Raw genomic sequence first — 23,580 nt, forward strand, 5'->3', positions numbered from 1 at the left:
GCCAGTCCAGAACAGCCAGGGTGCTGAGCAAAGCGAAGAACTCTGCCCACTATCGGCCATAAAGGTAACACGTACATGAAGCCTTCTGATGACCAAGGCTGTACCAGAGTATCCAGTCCCTCGGCCTGAACATCCCTGTGCCAACTGAAGAACTGGGTCGCTTTGGTGTTGACACTCGTGGCCATCAGGTCCAGGACCAGGTGAACCCAAGTCTGCACAATCAATTCAAAGGTTGTGGGACCGAGACACCACTCTCTGGGATCTAACACGTCACGACTGAGATAGTCCACCTGGACATTCTCCACTCCTGGTCTGTGGGAAGCCGAAATGTCCAGAAGATGAGTCTCTTCCCAAACCATGAGCAGAGCAACCTCCTGCTCCACCATACGACTACTGGTTTCCCCCTTACGATTGATGTAGGCCACCGCTGTGGCATTGTCTGAGAGAACTCGAGCAGACTTACCTGTCAACAGTGGCTGGAATGCTAGCAATGCCAGCTGGATGGTTCTGGTCTACAAAACATTGATCAACCAAGGCGCCTCCTTCGGCGACCAGCTGCCCTGAGCCGAGCGACCAAGACACTGAGCTCCCCAGTCAAGAAGATTGGCATCCATGAGAAGTGCGGTCCACCGAGGCTGATCCAGACTCACTCCCTGCACCAGATTGGAAGAAAGGACCACCAATGGAAACTGCGAGGAACCAACCTCCACAGAGGAACAGGAGAGTCCATATCGTGCAATTGGGGCAACCACAACTGCAGCAGAGCATACTGAAGCCTGCGCATGTGAGCCTGTGCCCACCGAAGCATGTCCAGGGAAGCCACCATCGACCCCAAGAGCTGGAAAAAATCCTGCACCCGAGGACACTGGGAAGCCATCAGAAGATGAATCTGCAACTTGACCACTTGGGCCTCTGGTAGGAAGGCCTTCCCCAAGCTGGTATCGAAAAGAACCCCGAGGTGTTCCTGGTGCCCGGTGCTTGGACGGAGCAAACAGGCTCTTGGACATGTTGTCTACCCACTCCAGCGACTGCAGGAACTCCACAACCTGAACCGTAACTCGGGAGCTTTCCTGAAAGGATTTTGCTTGGATCAACCAATCGTCCAGATAGGAGTGAACCAGAATGCTCTTTGCACAAGGCCTCTACCACAACCACAATAATCTTGGTGAACGTCCGTGGAGCCTTAGCCAGACCAAAAGGAAGTGAACAAAACTGATAGTGCTGTTCTAAGATTGCAAAGAGAAGTAACCGCTGATGGGAAGCACGAATCATAACATGCAAGGAAGCCTCTGTCAGATCGAGAGCCCAAGAATTCTCCTGTTTTAACTGCCAGGATGACAGATCTCAGGGTCTCCATGTGAAAAAACAGAACTCGGAGAGCCCTATTGACCTGACCCCCCTCCCCTCTCAGATCCAAGATGGGCTGACAAGTCCCCTTTTTCATGGGCCGGTGGAACACTCCTGAGGATGTACTGGAACTACATCTTTGAGACTGAGCAGCCTTTGAAGCATTTTTTTATGCTGCTTTGCAAGAAGCGAGAAAGTGATCTGGCAAGGCAGTTGAAAACTCCAGAGCATAACCATTCTGAATTGCCTCCAGGACCCACTGATCTGTTGTGATCTTGTTCCATCCCTTCTTGAAATCTCAACTTCGTCTTAAAGGGTCTTTGGAGGGCTCCATATGAGCTTTTGGAGGATGCTTCTTTCATGGATCTGATGATTAAAGCGGTGTTCCTAGTAGCCTTTACCTCAGCCAGAAGAGTCTCAGAATTGGAAGCTTTGTTGTGCAGGGAATTGTTTTTGAGAATCATGGAAATGGGAGTGACCCTTGTGTACAGAACCTTACCTTTTGCCAAAGGTTGTTTTAGTATTTCACATCAACCAGTAAGTCAGGCTACCAGCCTTTCAACCTACAGGTTATAAGAAGAAAATCAAGGCTTTAAAGCCACTGGACGTCCATAGGGTTCTATTGTGTTACCTGGAAGTGACTAATGAGTTTTTCATCTATCGGACCATTTCTTTGTACTAACCAGTTAACCTGAGGCAGACCAGCCTCCAAGGCCACCATTTCCTGGTAGATTCAGACAACGATCTCCTCCGCCTATATTGTTTGCAGCAAACAGCAGCCAGTATCGTTGAAAGGACATTCTACCAGAGAAGTAGCCTCCTCATGGGCAGAATCGAGGGCGATGCCTCTAAATTCTATAGGATACTGCTTTTGGTTCCTCAGTACTGAAAGCAGGTTTATCTCTCCCACCCGGGACATTGGGGTCTGCTTAGGTACATCCCTAAGATTCAGCGTATCATTCCTATTGCACTGGAAACAAAGATTAGTTTTTTACCTTGATAATATATTTTCTCGTGGATAGGAATGTTATGCATAACTCCCCACCCATTAATTTCTGATGTGCCTGTTTCTGCCTTATGCTTCATGGTCCTCTCCATAGCTAAAACTTCTCTGCCAGTTGGACTATGGGTTCAGAATCAGTTTGTAAATAGAATCTGAAGAGATAATGGCACTCCATTAATATTGTAGCTGTTGCTTTTATTCGATGTGTTTTACTGTTCAGTGGTAATGTTTGTTCATTTTGCTTTACAGTTTCATTATTGGCTGTTTTGCTATATGAGCAGATTAGAACCTTGGTTTCGGCGAGTTTCCTGTGTCCTTTCTCCTGAATTTTTTCTCTAGAGCTCTTGCATGCTTTGGAACAAATTGAAGGGGGTAGCACACTCCTGGGAGAAGGAAGTGGTTTCAAAAGCAGCGATTGATATCTTTCTGCAATATGCTTGCAAGAATGGATGGAGTACTCTAAGGCAGTGTTTTTCAACCTTTTTACACCTATGGACCGGCAGAAATAAAAGAATTATTCTGTGGACTGGCATCGGTCCGTGGACTGGCGGTTGAAGAACAAGGGGCTAAGTCGTGGGCCAGACCCTGCCCCCATAATAGTACTAATTGCACCTTGCACGTCCCGTGCCTCATCTGGAAGCCTTCCCTCTGACGTTGCGACGTCAGAGAGAAGGCTTCCGGTTCTGGCGCAGGATGCCTGTAGGAGCCGCTGCCCATGTCTTTGTGCACTGAATCAGTGAGGAAGAGGGAGCTGGCTCGAAGATAACGCCGCATCGATCGCACCGTGGACTGGCGGTTGAAGAACACTGTTTTGGGCTTGATGCATGTGCTGGCCCTGTGGACCGGCAGGAAATTTCTGTGGACCGGTGGTTGAAGAACAGTGCTCTAAGGTACAGCTTATTATTATTAAGGTAAGAACCTAATCTCTCTTTAAAATTCATGGATTTTCTGGTTTTGTAAACTCTACATTATCCCCAGTGAAGCCTGAAGGTGAAACATGCTGTTATGATCACCATTTAATATTAGATTTACTTTTTAATCACAGCTCTGCTTTTTATAGGAAAAGATCTTCAGCTTTGTAAATATATTAATTAAGGCTTTAATCTGTATTTTTACTTACTACTGTTAATGCTTGTTTCCTTCAAAACAGCCATGAGTAGTCCAGGAGGCCCCAATGCTGTACGTTCCAGTAACTTTGTCCTTGTTGGATCCCATAAGCTTGCATTGTCTTCAATAGGCAGCAGCAAGTTTACTTTAGACAAGGTAATGAGTTATTGAATACTACTTCTGATGATGATGATGGCGCTGTTAGAGAGGAAACTGATTATTCTACTTATTTTAAGTTTGTCTGCCTCTGTTTTAAAGTTTTCTACGGTCTAACCCCTAAATACATCACTGACCTATTCTCCTTCTCAGCCAACAAACACAAGAGAAGCTCCCACTCGCACTTCGTTTCTCCCCCGGTTAGAGGATGCAAATTAAAAAAACACCATGAGCATCTTCTCTCACATCAGGCTGCTCTATGGGGTAAAGACCTAGAACAACTCCTATTGCCCACCACTTATGAGGTATTCAGGAAACGCCTCAAAACTCACCTATTCCTGAAATACCTAGACAGCTGACCCACTTCCCTCATTCCCCTCTCTTGCCCTTTCTCCCCATTGTTCCCACATCCCTTAAGTTAACTCAACTTGGTAAAAAAATGCTTCTTTAGCCTTCATATGCTGAGGAGAGTGAGATCCTGCTTTCATCATTCTCACTTCACCGTTCTCGTTCAATCTACCATCCTCTCTAGACTGGATTACTGTAATTCCATCTATATAAGCCTAACTAAGAAAAACCTCCATAGACTTCAGCTAATTCAGAACGCCAAGCTTATTTTCGCAAAAGGCAAGTTCGATCACGTCTCCCCACTCCTCTCCAAGCTTCACTGGCTCCCAGTATACTCCAGAGTCCTCTATAAATGTGCCTGCTTAGTCTTCAAGATCCTACATGGCGTCCTCCCTCCCGTTATCCCACTCCTTTGGAACTCCTCAAACCCACACCCCACTAGACCCTCACAAAAACTGAAACTGTCTTTCCCCTCTATAAAAGGTATATCCCGCGCAGGAAAACTTGGAACATCCCTCCTCTTTAGAACCACAGAACTCTGGAACAACCTCACACCCCCGCTCAGAAATTCAAGCTCCTTCCAATCCTTCCGCAAACACTTGAAAACTTGGCTCTTCTCAAAAATCTAATTACTTCCCGTTCTCTAGCAACCGGTCCCTCTCTATCTTCTTAGTCCCTCTCCTTTATCCCTTCATTGTAGTTCCTTTCCTCTTAACTTCTGTAAACCGTGCCGAGCTCTGCGCTTGCAGAGATGGTGCGGTATACAAACCTAAGATTTAGTTTAGTTTAGTTTAGTCAACTTGTACGTCAACTCAACTTGTACTCCACTAATCTTCTGTAAACCGCATAGAACTTAACGGTATTGCGGTATATAAACTGTTGTTATTATTATTATTATTGTCGCATTTTAAATGAAAGTTCTTGGTCATCAGCATTAGCAATTGTCTATTCTTTGACAGCGATTAGATCCAACTGAAAGCATCAGTACAGGTTTTTCAGACTTGATTGAACTGATTAGTAATTTACTTTTATAAAAATGTGAAGGAAAGAATGACTAGACATTTGTTTTCTTTGTTATGCCCACTGCTCCTGTATTAAGCCTCTCTAGCATTACATATTTTTTTAAATTAAAAGTTGTTGATTTAATGTTTTGTAACTGAATTATAACACTATTTAGAATCAATTCCTTGGGCAGTTTTTTCCTAGAAAAAAGATTGTTTTTCTTGATATAATTTTTGCTATGTGGTTTTAGTTTTGCAATATAGTTTTTCACGTTTTCTTAGGTTTCCGCAGCTGGTTTCACGATTGTTGCAGTTATCTGGGTCTTGTCATATCTGAAGAAAGCCTCAGCATGATGGCTGAAACTTCAGTTCTACCTACCTAGATGTGGTGAGGCCTGAACAACTGCAACAATCCAGTTTTTCACAATTTTATAACCACCTCACATTTGTATACCGGTGCTTTTTTTTTAAAGTTTTTATAAAAGCATAGATGATGACAGGTAAAGACTATTCAGTCTGTGCAATAAGCTCTGCAGTAATTTTCTAACCCCTTTTCTTTCCCTCTTTGAGCTCAAGGGTATTTCCTTGCATCAAGTTTCAAGTTTATTATATTATTTGATTAAACGCTTTTCAGGATACAAAGCGTTTTACAAAGAAATAAAATTGGATTTCTTAAATCACAAATACATCGTAAATAAAAATAATTACTTTAAAATTAAAAAACGAACTGGGGTAACAAACACATGAAACAGTAGGAAAGGAGGGAAAAAGAAAAAAAATACAATAAAAAAAAAAGTGTTAATCAGATTAGGTTAGAACATAAGGATGGTGTGAGAAAAGAATTTGAAAACAGGAAAATCTAAAAAGAGGGGGAATATAATCTGAATTAAATACAAGACGATGAAATTAGGAATCAACCGGAAAATAAACTTTTAGTTAAAGGCTTCTTTAAAAAGAAAACACTTTAAGCTATTTTTGAATTTTTTCAAATCTTGTTCAAGTCTTAAATATAGAGGGAGTGAGTTCCAAATAGTAGGGGCTGTAACCGAGAAGATCAGGTCACGGCGAGTACCAATGATTTTTAAAGAGGGGACATATAGGGAAGCTTGTGAGGATGATCTAAGAACTCTTGACGGGCTGTAAGGAATCAGGAGCCTATCTATAAATGCAGGAGTATTATTTCTTATTGTCTTAAAGACTAATAGAGCTATTTTATATGTAATCCTATATGAAATTGGTAGCCAGTGAGCGTTTTGAAGCAGAGGTGTGACATGATCGAATTTTTTTGAACCTGAGATTACCTTTATTGCAGTGTTTTGTATGATTTGGAGGCGCCTTATATCCTTAAGATATGCCCCCTTTAACAAGGAATTGCAATAGTCGAGTTTTGAAATCACTAGAGAGTGAATTAAAGTATTGAGCGAAAATGAATCGAGAAGGGGAACCAATGAACGAATCAGTCTTAGTTTATAGAAACAATTTTTAACCAAAGCACTGATGTGTAATCGGAAAGTAAGATTATTGTCTATAATGACGCCCAAGATTTTTGTATTGGTAGTGAGATTTAGGGGTTTGTTATCTATTAAGATTGGGTTGATGAGTTGTACACCTTCTTTCCCTGAGAAAAGCATAGATGTAGATTTATTGATACTTAAAGAAAGTTGATTATTGTTCAACCAATCATGAACTTTGGCCAGCTTACTATTGATTTCAATACTCTTCAATGTTTCCTTTGCCCCACTTTTAACCATTGCCAAATCTCTAGGCTTCACCCCATTTGTATACGCTGATGACATACAACTACTCTGCACTATTAATCCACAAGGCTCATGTACTATTCAAAACAGCAATCAATCCCTCAACCAGCATAGCCACATGGCTTAAGGGCAACTGACTATTTCTTAATCCTTCAAAGTCAAAAATGGTCATTCTCACAAATTTAGATTTTCAATTAGCTACTCCCATTCTTCTAGAAAATGTCATTCCAAAAGTCTCTTCCACTAAGATCCTAGGATTCATAATAGATGAAACACTCTCATATCAACAAATATCTATTGTCCATGTTTTTTCTACATACTTAAACTAATACAATCTATCAAAGCTCTGCTAGAACCAAAAGCACTCAACACTTTTATGCGCTATAGAAACTAAAGACCGTTAAAAAATGCTTTGATCCTCTATCCTTTAGATTATTGGTGCAGGCATTAGTCTTATCTATACTGGATTATTGCAACAATGTTTATTTGGGAGTTCCTAAGAAAATCCTGAGAAAATTAATAGTACAGAATACGGCTGTCCGACTAATATTTGGGTTGAAGAAAAATGATCATATTAGTCCTTACTATCGACTGTTACATTGGCTATCGGTGGAAGCATGAGTAATATTTAAATTCTCTTGTATTTGCTTTAAGCTGGTTTGGGGATTGGCCCCAACCTACCTTCTATCCCATTATCCCAGGACAAGCAGGCAGGTATTCTCACTAATGGGTGATGTGATCCAATGGAGCCCCGATGAGGACGCTTCTTTGAAGAAAAACTCGAAGTTTCGAGTCGCCCGCACCGCGCATGTGCGAGTGCCTTCCCGCCCAGACCAGGGCGCGTCTCCTCAGTTCTTACTTTTCCGCGGAGCCGAGAAGTCCGTCTTTGACTCTCTGCATGAAGTTTTCTTCACTTGTGCCTTCTAAGTCCGCGGTTTTGGTTTTATTTGATCTTAATCGCTGATTTTCGTCGTGTTTTATTGTTTAAAATAAAAAAATTTCATCGTTCCGTTCGACCGGGCAGGCCATGTGGCCGCAGCCCCGCGGCTTCGATCTTGCGGCGGAGCTTTTTCGGCCTATGTCCCGGCCTATCACCGGTTTTAAAAAGTGTGACAAGTGCCAGCGTGCGATTTCATTAACAAACCCTCATCGACGCTGTGTTCGGTGTCTCGGGCCTGAACATCTCCCGAAATCGTGACGGCCTTGCTCTACACTCACTGCATGTGCTTTCAAGCACCGTTGCGTTTTGTGGGAATCGCTGTTCATGGAGTCCTCGACGGAGCCATCGACCACGAAGGGACCTTCGACATCATCCGCAACTCCACAGCCTACCATTTCTGCGGCGCCGAGTCTCAGACTCCGGTGCCTGCTGCGCTGCCTTCCTCAACCTCCTCAGGTCAGGTAGCTCAGCAGCCCATTCCCCCAGTAGTGTTAAAAGTGCCGAAGGCCTCGAAGTCCAAGCACTCACACACTGCCCCGAGGGAGCGCGAGGCCCGCGCAGGTGGTCCCATTTCAGATGCGGATCCATCCTTGAAGGCCTCGTTCCAGACCATGCTACAGAAGCAATTCATTGAGCTCTTTACCACGATGAGGCCTCAGCTTCTTTCCCAAATCCAGTCTGGGCACGTGGAGGCCTCCCACGAGGTCGAGCCCCCTCCAGTGCCTCAGCAGGGAACACACTCAACAGGGAGCAGAGTCTCTGCGAGTGTCTGGTCTGGCAACAATGCATGCATCGCAAGGAGCAGAGTCTTTGCCCATGCCTCCATTGGAACCGATGCACTCGATGCAAGGAGCAGAGTCTTTGTGAGTGCCGCCGTTGAAACCAGTTCACTCAATGCAAGGAGCAGAGTCTTTGCGAGTGCCTCCATTGGAGCCGATTCACTCGATGCAGGGAGCAGAATTTTTGCGAGTGCCTCCATTGGAACCGATCACCCAAACAGGGTTCAAGCCTCTACAGCAACCACCCCTGCTTTGATCGACCGCTTCCAGCCCCATCCACTACCTGGGGCCCTCAGTGAAGACCTACTTGCCTCGCCCATCGAGGCCGACCTCTCGACACAGACCACATCACCGATCGAGGCACTCGTCCAGGCAGGCCTCGCTTCATCGGAAGCAAGCATACCTGGAGTATTCGCCACCGACAACTACTCCTCCACCGATGCCAGAGCTCGAGGATACGATGGGATCTCTCTCACCTTCTCAATCCCTGTCCCCAATGGATCCGGAGGCCTCGACCTCATCGAGCCCGTCCCGAGGCCCTGCAACAGCCGACCAACTGTCCTTCTCCTCGTTCCTTCGACAGATAGCTGATGACATGGACATCCCCCTGGATACGGGGTCCAGATTCTCGAAAGAATACCTCGAGACTATGCGCCTCCCTCAACCACCTGCAGAGTCCCTCAAGTTTCCCTTACACAAGCTACTGGACCAGACCTTCACACGGTGCCTCGAGATACCTTATTCGATCCTCGCAGTGCCGAGTAAATTGGACGCCAGATACCGCACTGTCCATCGTAAGGGATTCGACGGCTCGCAGCTCTCCCACCAATCCCTTTTGGTGGAATCCTCACTGAAGCGGTCCCATCCCTCCCAGGTCTATGCCTCTGTCCCACCTGGTAGAGAGGGAAAGACCATGGACCGGTTCGGCAGGAGAGTTTACCAGAACTCCATGATGGCCTCAAGAGTTCTGAATTACAACTTCCACTTCACAACATATTTGGAGTTTCTTTTGTCCGTACTCCAGAAATTTATGCCCTACGTGGATCCTAGGGCTCAGTTCGAGTACCAGGAGGCGCTGGCCTCGTTATCCCAACTCCGGGTACAGCTTATGCAGTCCTATGATGCCTTCGAGCTTGCGGCTCGGCCGCAGCATGTTCGGTGGCTATGTGCCGGCTGTCGTGGCTGCGGACCATCGACATGGATCCCAACCTCCAGGACAGGCTTGCCAATGTTCCATGCGCCATCTCCGACCTCTTTGAGTCCATCGAGGCAGTAACCAGAAGTCCTTCCAGTCCATCCTGCGTCCGAAGCCCAGGCCTGCTCCTCCTCGTCAATCATGCCCACCGTTGATCTACCAGCGGTGTTACCTCCCAAAACAGGCTCCCCCCATCCGACAGCCTGTGAAGAGGCAGCACCCACAGAAACATCAGCAAAAGCCTCAACCATCTGCTGTCCATAAGGCCCCTCAGCCCTTTTGACTGTCTGAAAGAGGACATAACCTCTGTCGTTCTGCCATTTTCAGTGATTTCACCTATCGGAGGTCGTATCCATCATTTTTTCCATCGAATGGATGACTATCACCACTGACCTCTGGGTCCTCTCCATCGTCAAGGAGGAATACTCCCTACAATTCCACCAGGTTCCTCCAGAACATCCTCCAAGAGAGTATCCTTCCAACTTGACGCAGACCATCCTTCTTCTTCAGGAAGCCCAGGCCTTACTGCAGCTCGGAGCTGTCGAACCGGTCCCTCAGGACCAACAGAACAAGGGGTTTTACTCCCGGTACTTCCTTGTTCCGAAGAAGATGGGCGATCTGCGACCCATCTTGGACCTCAGGGTGCTCAACAAATTTCTGATCAAAGAAAAGTTTTGCATGTTGACCCTGGCATCCCTGTACCCCCCTCATCGAGCAGAACGATTGGTTATGCTCCCTGGATCTGAAGGAGGCCTACACTCACATCCCCGTTCATCCGGCCTCCCGCCAATTTCTCAGATTCCGGGTGGGAAATCTTCATCTGCAATACCGAGTGCTTCCCTTCGGCCTGGCCTCATCCCCCAGGGTCTTCACCAAGTGCCTGGTAGTGGTAGCCGCTGCACTTAGGAACCACGGCCTCCAGGTGGTTCCTTACCTGGACGACTGGCTCATCAAGCATGCCACGTCTCAAGGAGTCGCCCTCGCGATTCAGAAGACAGTTTGGTTATTACAGCATCTGGGATTCGAGATAAACTTCCCAAAATCCCATCTACAGCCTTCCCAGACTCTCCCCTTCATCGGGGTGATTCTGGATACTACCAAGCTCCGAGCATTGCTCCCTCCCCCACGCATGGAGGCTCTGCTTCATCTCTGCCAGTCAGTGTCCTCTTGCCCGTCCATCCCGGCGAGACAGATGATGGCCCTGCTAGGCTACATGGCCTCTACAGTACACAGTGGACCTTGGCGTCTCAGTGGTCCCAGGCGTCCGACCCTCTGACTCAACATCCAGTTCACATCCAGTTCACATCCAGTTCACTCCTGCTCTGCAACAGTCTCTTTGCTGGTGGATGCTATCCTCCAATCTCTCCAGAGGTTTGTTGTTCCAAACCCCCGCCATCAGAAAGTCCTCATGACCGACTCGTCGACTTATGCCTGGGGGGCTCATCTGGACGGGCTCCGCACCCAGGGTTACTGGACCAGCACGGACTGCCAGTGCCACATCAATCTCCTGAAACTCATTGCGATCTTCAACGCTTTCCAGACCTTTCAGCATCTCCTTTGTGACCAGGTTGTCCTCATTCGCACAGACAACCAGTCTGTACTATGTGATCAAGGCCACGTGGATTGGCCCCCCTCTGCCAGGAAGCTCTGAAGGTGTGGGATTGGGCGACTCGCAACAACACCTTCCTCAGAGCGGTCTACATTCAGGGGGCGGACAATGCTTTAGCAGACAACCTCACGAGTGGACTACATCTTCTCTCTGTGGGGAACGCCTCAGACCTCTTTGCAGCCCCCCACAACTTCAAACTGCCTCACTTCTGCTCCAGGATCTACGCCCCCTCAGCGCCTCGAGGCAGATGCATTCCTCCTGGACTGGACAAATCTCTTTCTATATGCGTTTCCTCCATTTCCTCTCATTCAAAAGACTCTGGTCAAGCTGAAGTCAGACCATGGCACCATGATCCTGATTGCTCCACGGTGGCCCAGGCAACCTTGGTACTCCCTTCTACTCCAACTCAGCAGCAGGGAGCCATACCTTCTACCAGTTTTTGCATCTCTGCTTACACAGCATCAGGGATCTCTGCTTCACCCCAACCTTCAGTCTCTACACCTGACAGCTTGGTTCCTCTCAACATAACCCCTCTACAGTTTTCACAACCTGTGAGGGACCTCCTGGAAGCCCGCTACTAGACAATGCTACCACCAGAAATGGACTAGATTCTCTGGTGTATCTCTCAGCGCCAGGAGCCTCAACACTCCTCCTTGTCTTCGGTTTTGGACTATCTTTTGCACCTGTCTCATTTTGGCCTCAAGTCTTCCTTGATACGAGTCCATCTCAGTGCAATCGCTGCTTTCCATCAGCCTCTTCAAGGGAAACCTCTATCTGCTCATCCTGTGGTTTCCAGATTCATGAAAGGACTGTTCCATGTCAATCCTCCCCTCAAACTGCCTCAGTGGTTTGGGACCTCAATGTTGTTCTTTCACAACTTATGAAGCCTCCATTTGAACCCCTTCACAAGGCTCACCTGAAGTATCTCATTTGGAAAGTGGTGTTTCTCATTGGCCTCACTTCTGCCCGAAGAGTCAGTGAGCTACAAGCCTTGGTTGCGGACCCGCCTTTTACAGTATTCCATCATGACAAGGTGGTTCTCCGCACGCACCCGAAATTCCTTCCTAAAGTTGTCTCAGAATTTCATCTCAACCAATCCATTGTACTTCCAGTGTTCTTTCCGAAGCTACATTCTCACCCTGGAGAATCTGCCCTGCATACTCTGGACTGTAAGTGTGCTTTAGCCTTCTACCTAGAACGCACCAAGCCTCGCAGAACTGCTCCTCAACTTTTCATCTCCTTTGATCCGAACAAGTTGGGACGTCCTATTTCTAAGCGCACCATCTCTAATTGGATGGCGGCTTGCATCTCATTCTGCTATGCCCAGGCTGGATTGCCCCTTGACAGAAAAATCACAGCCCATAAGGTCAGAGCGATGGCAACTTCTGTAGCTTTCCTCAGATCAACGCCGATTGGGGAGATTTGTAAAGCTGCCACTTGGTCCTCGGTTCATACCTTCACTTCACACTACTGTCTGGATACTTTCTCCAGACGGGATGGACAGTTTGGCCAAACTGTATTGCAAAATTTATTCTCCTAAGTTGCCAACTCTCCCACCATCCCATTCTGGTTAGCTTGGAGGTCACCCATTAGTGAGAATACTTGCCTTCTTGTCCTGGGATAAAGCAATGTTACTTACCGTAGCAGTTGTTATCCAGGGGCAGCAGGCAGCTATTCTCACGTCCCACCCACCTCCCATGGGTTGGCTTCTTTGCTAGCTATCTGAACTGAGGAGATGCGCCCTGGTCTGGGTGGGAAGGCATGCGCGGTGCGGGCGACTCGAAACTTCGAGTTTTTATTCAAAGAAGTGTCCGCATCGGGGTTCCGTTGGATCACGTCACCCATTAGTGAGAATAGCTGCCTGCTGTCCCTGGATAACAATTGTTATGGTAAGTAACATTGCTTTTTGTGCTGTTCAGCCCTACGAGGATACCTAGGAATTGCAATTTATTTGCTTATCCAAAAATTACTGGCTGCAGATTCGGGTCTTTTTTGGAACAGACTTTTCCATTTCAAGCAAGTAAGCAGCAGTTCTGGTTGGGTAGTTACATTCATGGATCCATGCTGTCTTATGGCGCATTTCAAAAAGAAATTAAAACTGTACTGTTTGATAAATTCATCTCTTAATTGAAGTTTCATTGATAACAAAAAATTTATATTGTGTATACATAGGAAACATGTTGTACTTTTTAAGTATTTGAACTTCGCTGATTATCCAGCTCTCTTCTGTGGAAACCGCCTAGAAATCGTTTGATTGTGGCGATATAGAAGAATAAAGTTATGTTATCTTAATTTCTCTCTTTGGTGAACACAAATCTAGGCTATTGCAATTCTCTATAAAATTTTTATTAGGCATTTGTTTACAATATTGCATACAAGTTAAGTTTCTGCCCAGAACAGTTTATAATTCAATGAATAATTTAGTTAAACTTTGGCCACAATGTTTGTTTTATATTTTGCTTGTGAGCTTTCTGTAATTCTTTAATGTGTGTAAAACTTGATGATAGCAAAGTATTTGCTTAATATAATTCAACTTTCAAGAAAATGTAATTCTTGTAAACAAACTTATTGTATGTCATAACTTGCCTAGATTGCAGCAGAACTTGATTAAAAGAATTACATCACATTCATGTTTTAACTGTAATGCCTCATAAATTTACTTCCTCTTCAGGCAAAATCCTTTACGGTATTGCGGTATATAAGCTGTTATTATTATTATTTATAAATAACATGGGCAGCTATGTCTGTGGTTAAGATGTGTCCCATGACAGCATAGTGGAGGCAAAATGGGAAAAAAATTACTTTTCCTCCCCCCTACAGGTTCCCTTTTTATCTCCTTTGGAAGGCCATATTTACCTCAAACTCAAGTGCCAAGTAGATTCTTCGGTAGAAGAGAGAGGGTTTTTGGTAAGTTCTGGCTTTCTTTCTCTTCATAAATATATTTTGACCTTTTTTTAGGTTCTAGTAGTGATGGATAAATGTGATATTTACTGTCTAGAAATTGACTTGTTTCCATGGCTTATTCCTGGTTGACATTGTGATTTGTAAAAGAACATTTCTAAACTGTCTAATGTAACTCCCAGGACTAAATAGTTATTAATAGTTATACTGATATACCTGTACTTGCAACCCTATTGAATGTTCATGTCAATCTGTCCATTGTAACTTTCTGGATTACTGACCCAACCTCTTGTAATGTAATCCAACCTTGAACTGAATAGGTAAAGACGGAATAGAAAACTTGATAAACAAATTACAAATGTTATGTTAACTTAACTAACCAAGTAAATTGAGTAAATAAAGCAGGAATTTGATGCAATTAAAGCAGCTTCCATCACTAAACAGAATTGTACCAATTTATCACTACTGCTTTAAAGAATAAAACAACCCAGGAATAGATGGGTCACTGTAGGCTCAGCAAGACTACAGCAAGTGATACAGAAACATCCAGCCTCACAACTGTTTCCTTTACTCCATTAGAGTATTGCAATGCTCCAGAAAAAAAGAATTGAGGTAGAACTAAAACCAGTGAAGGTAGCTAAAAAAATAGCACATTCAAAACACAAAGCTTAAACCAAAAGTTATTGCTGCTAGAGGTTCTGTTATCAGAGATGTTAACCTTAGAACACAGTTCAAGGAGCCCAACAGTGAAATAAATGCCTTCCAGGATCCTCAGCTACCATGGCAAATGTTGATTATAATTAGAAAAGAAGCTAAGGATTCTAACGTTAATATTATCTACCTATGAACAAATGACCTGACCAACAATAGCAGCGCGCTTTTTGGGAGCTGGAGAAGGGGTTAAAACCTTTCATAAAGATACTAGCTCTTTTGAAAGTGCTGCCTACTTATGGAAAGGAAAAGATTATAAAATACTGAACTTCAATAGGTGACTCAAGCCTGGTGTCATCAAGAAGACTTAGGTACAAAGGAGTCTAGGGCAATATAAGGAAAAACGAAACTATTTCTCATGCAAAAGGCATACGAGTCTTGACCAGTGTGTTGTGTACCCTTACTTGCAAGTTTGTATAAAAGGAATCTCTATTTTTCATCACCACCACCTCTTAACACTGTTTTGAGCTCCTCAGTTCATCCTTCTATTTAACGCAAGTTGGGAGTCATTTTTTTTTCTCTGTTCAGTTTTTATTTTCAGAATTTACCATATTTTTCGCTCCATAAGACGCACCTGAACCTAAGACACACCCTAGATTTAGAGGAGGAAAACAAGAAAAAAATTTCTGAACCAAATTTTCCCTGCCAGGCTCTGCACCCAAACCTACACTCCTTACCAGGCTCTGCACCCTGTCCCCCCTCCCTGCCAGGCTCTGCACCCTGCCCTCCCCTCTGGTGGTCTAGTGGTAGGCTGGGACAGGGCAGGTAGGCCTAGTGACAGGCAGGTAGGTTCCATACCCCCTAATACCTTAAATCATCCTCCCATACCCCCCCCCCACGTACTTCCCCAGTACCTTACATCATCCCCCATACTCCTGTACCCTTTTATGTGTAAGCAATTTTTTATTTTCAATATTAGAGTCTACCAACAAAATACAATCAACTAAGAAGAAATACCCATCAGGACTGACATGTATATACTGGACATCTGGAGGATTCAACTGGACACTACAGACCTATATTCAGACCTATATTTTCCCATAGCCAGGCCCAGCCTGTGTACCTTGCTACAGCTGCAGCCTTTGCAATGCCAGCAATGATGTTCTTGTTTTCATTCCCTGCTGGGAGTCTATCTCTTCAAGGCCCTGCTGGACTCTTATCACTGCTGTATGACTTCATATGCCAAACACCCTAAAAAGCCATAAACCATTTATAATGAGCAAGGAGCTCTGCTCATGTGGGTGTAACAAGATGAAAGAACTTGGTACCAAACCATGGACTCTCTGTCTCTGAACCAAGCTATGGGAACCAGACAGCTGGATTGTTGAAAGGCCATCTCTTTGCCAACTTTTCATCTTACAAGGACACCAACTCGAATATGCATAGAATTGTAAAACCTCTAATTAGTAGATGCAAGTCTCCGTGCTGAAAGATGAGAGTTCAGCAACAGTTCTCTGTTTCTGTAAGGCCCCCCTTTTACTGGGGGGGGGGTGGAGGTGAGAGAGAGGCGTGGACAATAGGGAAGCGTTAGCTGTACATTATGTTATGTACCAATAGGGAAGTACATAAGTAGAATTCGGGGGTGGACTTTTTTGGAACAAAGGAAGAATTTCTCTGTATAAAAAACACGTGCATTCTAAGAAAAGCCAGAGAAAGATTCTCTTACTTATGCTACGGGGAACTGCTAGCCCCCTGCTAAGCATATGAGTGCAAATTCTTCTCTCCATTGTATATTCTGAACTGACAATACTTTATATATTTTTTTGTGCTATGCCTTGGCTGCTGTAATATTGTAACTTTTTATACTACCAATAAACAAATATTGTCTGTTTTGGAAGATACAATGCCGTCTTGTAGTTATTCCAAGGAGGTCAGCAAAGCAGCTTTTTTATCTCAGGACGCAAATACAAAGCACAATCAATTGTGAAGAAATACCCAATAGAAAGCAAAGTACAAATCAACTAACACCCCCCCCCCCCTGTTTAAATATCTCCGTACCTTTTAAATCATACCCCCCATGTACCTGTTTCTGTTTTGTTTTTTAAGCAATTTGGGTTTATCTTTATAGAAGCCAGTACTTAGACATGTCCTCCTTTTTTTTAAGCCAGTATTAGAAAGCAAGTTTCCACACAACTGCATAGGGCGCCTGGTTAAAGCCATACAACTGGACTATGGTGTGTGTCCAATACATTTGCAATCCCTACATGTAGGTTAAAAGAATACATCAATAAACTTAACACAGCACAGTAAGCTTTCATTGCAGCATTAAGTCGATATATACTTTCAACCTCATTAAATAGAATTAGAAGACGGCTGGTCAAAGTTTTTGAAATGCCAATTAAAAAAAGTTCAAATGAAAACAAAAATAAGCAGCATAACCACAGTATTTTATCTTATTGTAACTGTAGGCCAATACTCCTTAATATTAACCCTGTGTGTAACTTATAACTTTAAATGTGAACTTTAGGTGTAATTGCTATTTAATATAAATATGTTTAAAAAATTTCAGTCTGCCATACATGTGTTAACCTACAAATAAAATTTTACTTGGAGAAGAGAAAGGCTGTACAGTATATAAAATTGGCCTTTAGTTCCAATGCTTAAAACTCCCAAGAGTGCAATTTTCTGGGCACCCAAGTTTAAGAAGCCTGTTTACTAAATGTTATTGGCATGCACTATCTGCGGATGAAACCATGTTGCTTCGATGGACACCTTTTTTTTTTTTTTACCCCGTATCTTTTAAAAGCCTTTCTTCCCTTCCTCGACGGCTCCGTACTATTTCTGGGCACGCCGCACGAGTCAGGAGTGTGAAGGTTGGACACGAGCTTTCCGCATTCCCTCCTGGCCCCGTGCTGTTTTCTGAATGGCTGCCGGCAGATAAGTGGGCATTAGGAGTAGCTCACTAATGCAAGAGGCCAGGCTGTTCCATTGGGCGGAAGCCTACCTGCTAACACTGTCAGTAGTACACTTGGGCGGGAGTGGACAACATCCAAATACCTCAGACAATTGATCCGGGGGAGTGGTCTCTGCCTGGGAAGTAAAGTAAAGGCTGCTTTGTTTACCACATTGGAATAACTACAAGACGGCATTGTATCTTCCAAAACAGACAATATTCGTTTATTGTTAGTATAAAAACTTACAGTATTACAGCAGCAGAGACATATCAGAAAAATGTATTGTCAGTTCAGAATATGCAATGAAGAGAAGGACTTGCACCCATATGCTTAGCAGGGGGCTAGCAGATCCCCGTAGCATAAGTAAGTGAATCTCTCTGGCTTTACCTAGAATGCACGTGTTTTTTATACAGAGAAATTCTTCCTTTGTTCCAAAAAGTACATCCCCGAATTCTGGTTATGTAATTCCCTATTGGTACATAAAATAATGTATACCTAACTCCTCCTCTCAGTCCACGCCTCTCTCACCTCCACCCCCCCCTCTCCAGTAGGGGGGGGCCTTGCAGAAACAGAGAACTCTTGGTGAACTTTCTTTCTCCAGCGCTGAGATCTGTAGATGCTAATTAGTGGTTTTACAATTCTGTGCATCTTCGGGATGGTGTCCTTGTATGCTGAAAGTTGGCAAAGGTGACCTTTCAACAATCCAGATGCTTGGTTCCCATAACTTGGTTCAGAGACAGGGAGCAAATGTTTTGGTACCAAGTTCTCTCATCTCGCTACACCCACATCGTCCTGCAGGGATCCTTACTCATTATAAAAGTTTTATGCCTTTCCAGGGTGCCTGGCATATGAAGTCATACAGCACTGATAACAGTTCAGCAGAACCTTGGAGTAATATCCTCCCAGCAGGGAATGGAAACAAAAATGTTAGCATTGCAAAGGCTGCAGGTGTTTACAGACAGCAAGGTACAGGCTTGGCCTGGCTATGGGAAAATATAGGTCTGTAGTGTCCAGCATACACAAGTGAGGCCAGTATGTCCAGTTGATTCATCTGTATGTCCAGGTTATCCATGTCAGAAGGCATTCTTCCTGAATACCTGGGTGGTTTCGATGTTAGATCTGATTGCATTGTTGACCATCAAGAAAGCTTACTTCAGCCAAAGATGCGAGCCGGGAAGCAACAGATGGACGCTCTAGTTCAGCCCTTGTCTTGGACAAGACTGTTGTACATCTTTCATCCTTGGACCATGATCGGCAGGATTATCTGGAAGATAGCAGACCATCCAGAGGTTAATGATTCTGGTATGCAGATCTGATCAGGCTTCAGATGGATCAGGCTACAGATGGATCAGCGATTCAAGCTTCTGCTGCATCTGGGTCTTCTCTCTTGAGTCCAGTAGCCCTAGGGAATCTGGAATGCTTTGGTCTTAAGGTATGGTTCGTGTGCTCGCAGAATTTGCGTGCAAGATATATTCGGATTTAGTCATTGCTACTCTTCTAAGAGCCAGTGATTGTGCCGGCATATGTCAAGGTTGGAAGTCTTTCTAGAATTGGTATGCTGGAGGAGGGATTTGAGCTGTCTCAGGCTCCTCTTTTGGCTATTCTAACATTTCTTCAAAATGGGCTAGCAAAAAGACGAGTGGTCTGTTCTCTTAAGGTTCAAGTGGCAGGCCTGTCATGTTTCAAAAGTTGCCTGATTTTCTCTGGTTTCTCATCCTGATGTTAGATTTTTGAAAGGGGCTAGAAGGCTGAAGCTAGTGGTACAGCAGCTTTTTTCAGTGGAATCTTAACCTTGTCTTTCATTCCCTTTAAAAGGCTCCTTGCAAAGCCTTTAGAACAGGGGTGTCAATGTCATTTCTTGAGGGCCGCAATCCAGGTAGGTGAGTTTTCAGTATTTCAACAACGCAGCAACATTTTCTCCTTGAACCAATAGCATAAACTAGCTCCAGCCTCCTAACTGTCCTTCAGTGTTTATGTCCTCTAATCTTATTGTAAACTGCATTGAATCCTAGTCTAAACTTGCAGTATAGAAGAAAAATGTATGGTATGGGTTCAAAGAAAATGGTCAAGATGTTGACTTTGCTGGATGTGCACAGAATTTTCATCTGGTACCTGGAAGTGACGTAGTCTTTTTGTCTTTCAGGTCATATATTTGTGTTGACTAATGGTCTTTAAGGCCTCCAAAAGTGAGATTTGAAAGTTTCTGTAGACAGAGCCAAGATCTCCCATCTCTTAAAACCCGTTTGCCTGCATTTTTTATACTTTAGAGGAGTTCCCACAGACCGTTTTTGGCGTAATTTTGCTGGTAGTGGGTGTCTTGGATTTTAAACAGACTTTTTTCCAAAGCCTCCATCTACCTCAAAACTCCTCCATTTTATTTAAAATCAATAGGGATGGACCTCTCAGGCCTTGCTGGACAACAGACCCTTACCTTCTGGGCCAGCTCAGATAAAAAACTAAAACTTAACCTTCCGGTTCCGGTTCCAGACAAGATATCCCCTCCCTATGTACTTCCCATAAATGCCTTACTATCCTATATATTTTATGGATTTCTCCCCTTATCCTCCTGTCTTCATTATATTTGTAATGTCATATCAGCTTAGATTTGTATTATTAGTTCGTAAATCCTTTTTTTTATTTTTCCGGAGTTCCCTACCTCTGTCTTAGAAGTATAAGTGGTATAACATATTTTAAATAAACTATAACCCCTTAACGGTTTGGGGTTCAGGATGTGGGAATTTCTGAGGCTTTCATAGATTCTTTCCTTCTGTGGAAGGCCAAGCAATTCAGAAGTTCAGCAGGTGCAAGAGGCAGCAAGCCTCTGACTCTCATCTCTTTCCAGCCTCCAAGGAAGCACAAAGATGCCAGGATAGGTGCCAAATCTGGCTATCGGCCTATTGGTTGGTCTGGTCTAAGATGGGCACTGACAGTTGAGTCATAAAGGTTGTTAGCGAAAGTTACAAAATTGAGTTCTGTGCCTCCCTTCTGTAGATTCACCCTCGGAGTCCAGGCAATAGTGTAGAAGCTACTGGATCTTCGCTCCATAGAACCAGTTCTGGATGAAGAATTGGGTTCAGGCAGATACTCCATATATTTCATTGTGCCAAAGACAGGCTCAGATGGCTGGAGACCAATTCTGGACCTCAAGTCAGACAATGCTGCATTGAATGTGCTGCACTTTCACATGGAAATTTTCTCACTGGAAGACCTCATTTCTGTTTGATTGGCCATAGCAGCAGTGGCACTAGGGGAATTTCTTGCCTCCCTCAATTTTATGGAAGCGTATCTTGGCATTCCCATTTTTCTGACCCAGAGGAGGTACTTGGCGGCTTCATGTGCTGGAGTAGCTTTTCCAGTTTACTGCATTCCCCTTTGGCCTAGCAACGGCACCTTGCACCTTTATCAAGGTCATGTTGGTGGTGGTGCATTTCCGCAAGGCAGGGATTCAAGGGTACCTGTATTTGGACAATTACCTAATCAGATCCCTGTCCAAGTACGAAGGCAAACGTGCAGTTTCAAGAGTAGTCCAAATCCTCCAGGACTGGGATGGGTAGTCAGCTGGGGCTGACCCAGCACCTGAAGTACCTGAGAGTTTTGGCATGGCTTTGAGCCAGGTTTTTCTTCCAATGCCACAAAGACACAAGCTCCAGAATCAGATTTCAGACCTGCTACACAGTCATACTCCCACAAGTCCTGGGTTTGATGGCGGTAGCCCTTGGGAAAGAGCGCACATTAGACCACTTCAAGACCCTCTCTCACTGGTCTCCTCAAATAGATTCACTTCAGCAACCACTTCTATGGTTACCGGAAGGGAGGAGCAGTCTGCGGTGGTGGCTACAGACAGCTTCCTTGTTAAGAGTCTGTCTGCATTTCCTCCTGAGAGATACTAACGACCAATACCAGCCTCTATGGTTGAGGGGGGGGTCATTGCAGCGGACACCCAGTTCAGGGTCATTAGTCACTGGCTCAGCAAAAATGATCCATAAATCACCTAACTCACAGTAGAGAATGACACATGGACTAATTGTTCCCAGTCCCTGAAGGAACTAAATTTTCCCATCCCTGCAAGTTTTGTCGCTGCCCTTGTCCGTGCCCCATTCCTGTAAGCTCTTTGCCTTAACCGCACAAACTTCAAACACTTATCATTTTAAAGTGTTTGAGGCTTGTACAGATGAGGATGGAGCTTGCAGGAATGGAACAAGGATAGGAAAAGAATTTGACGGGAGGAGAAAATGAGTTCCCTCGGGGACGGGGAAAAGTTTGTCCCCGTGTCATTCTCTAACTCAAAGGTATTCAGCTAGCGCTGCAGGCCCTGAAGAAGACTTTGGAAGACAAGGCAGTTGTCTTGGATAATGCAACTGCAATGGCCTATGTCAACAGGCAAGGAAGCACCAGAAGCTCCTTGTAACACTTAGATTTTCAATTTTTCTGTGGGCAGAAGCTCATCTTTAGGTTCTTTTGGCTGTGCACTTAGTGGGAATGGAAAATGTGCATGCCGACTTATTCAGTTGGCAAATTCTTGAACCAGAGGAATGGTCACTGTTCCCCCAGGCATTCAATACTATTGTTCAATGGTGAGGGTGTCCACCGATGGGTCTGATGGCCTCAGCAGTAAATACAAAGGCTTTGCTCACTTTTACAGCCGAGAAGCATTGGGGTTGGACGCGTTAGTCCAACTGTGGCACATAGGTTGAGTTATCCCAAGTCAAGCAGGCATATATTCTCACTGATGGGTGACGTCACCATGGAGCCCCGGTACGGACCATTTTAAGAACTTGGAAAGTTCTTGGCATGCGCGAGTGCCTTCCCGCCCGACATAGGCGCGTGGTCCCTCAGTTTTCTAGTTTCCGCTGAACTAGTCAGTTGCTTTTCAATCACGTGCGTTGATTTTTCGCTGCCTTCCTGCTCACGTGGCTTTATTTTATTCTTTTTTTCTTCATAATTTGTTCTTTTAATCTTTTCTTTTTCATTTTAAGTGTAAAAAAATTTTTTTTAACTTTTTCGCTTTCGTGATCTCGGCCCTACAAGGCCTGTTCCAAGCCTCAAGCTTCGACCTTCGATTTTGCTGAAGCTATTTTTCCCTCCATGTCCCAACCGTCTACGGGTTTTAAGAAGTGTGAACGGTGTGCTTGCCCTATTTCGTTCATGGACCAGCATCGCTGGTGTCTCCAGTATCTAGGGCCAGACCACAGGGCTGAATCCTGCACCCGTTGTTCTTGTCTTCAGAAGAGAACCCTCAGAAACCGCCAAATTCAACAAAAGTTGCTGTTCGGGTCCGCTATGGAAGGTGATTCGGCATCGGTCCCGGCATCAGAGTCCACGCCGAAGTCAACTTCACATCATTCGACATCGCAGGATTCCCCTTCAGTGTCGCAGTCCGTGAGTAAGCCAGTTAAGAAGCCTTCCCTTACCCTTACCCTTTCTGAACGTGAACTCGCAGGCCTTGAGCATGCTCAGATGCTCAAAGTCCAGCAGAAGAGGAGGCCGATCTTCAGGCACCAGCACCAAGCACAGGACATGCCGGTGCCCAGATGAGGGTAAGAAGCGACGGGGGGGGGGGGGGGGGGTTGCTGGATTGCTTCAGTGGGGGATGCCGGATTGCGGGGGGAGGGTGCTGGATTGTGGGGGGGGCGCTCATAAATCGAGCCATGCTCGGTTTCCGAGGCACCGATTTTGCAAATGTTTTGCTCGTCTTGCAAAACACTCGCAAACCGAGGTACCACTGTACTGGCATGTTCATTGTGTTGATCTTGGAGAATTTGACAGGGTTTCCTTTCTTACTTGTCATCCACTTCTTCTCCCCCCATACGAGACTGTTACTTGTCGTCCACT

General features: G+C 44.8%; 1 protein-coding gene across 4 annotated transcripts in view; it reads left to right on the forward strand.

The window, feature by feature from the left end:
- Nucleotides 1-23,580, forward strand: part of ANLN (anillin actin binding protein) — a 321,192-nt gene that overhangs the window by 235,779 nt on the left and 61,833 nt on the right. For all 4 annotated transcript variants that reach the window (XM_033930208.1, XM_033930207.1, XM_033930211.1 and 1 more), the window contains 2 exons: nt 3,501-3,613; nt 14,063-14,149. In XM_033930208.1, the coding sequence (XP_033786099.1) occupies nt 3,501-3,613; nt 14,063-14,149 (200 nt within the window). The remainder of the gene's footprint in view (nt 1-3,500; nt 3,614-14,062; nt 14,150-23,580) is intronic.

The sequence above is a fragment of the Geotrypetes seraphini genome, chromosome 2, assembly GCF_902459505.1.
Source record: "Geotrypetes seraphini chromosome 2, aGeoSer1.1, whole genome shotgun sequence".
Taxonomy (NCBI): Eukaryota; Metazoa; Chordata; class Amphibia; order Gymnophiona; family Dermophiidae; genus Geotrypetes; species Geotrypetes seraphini.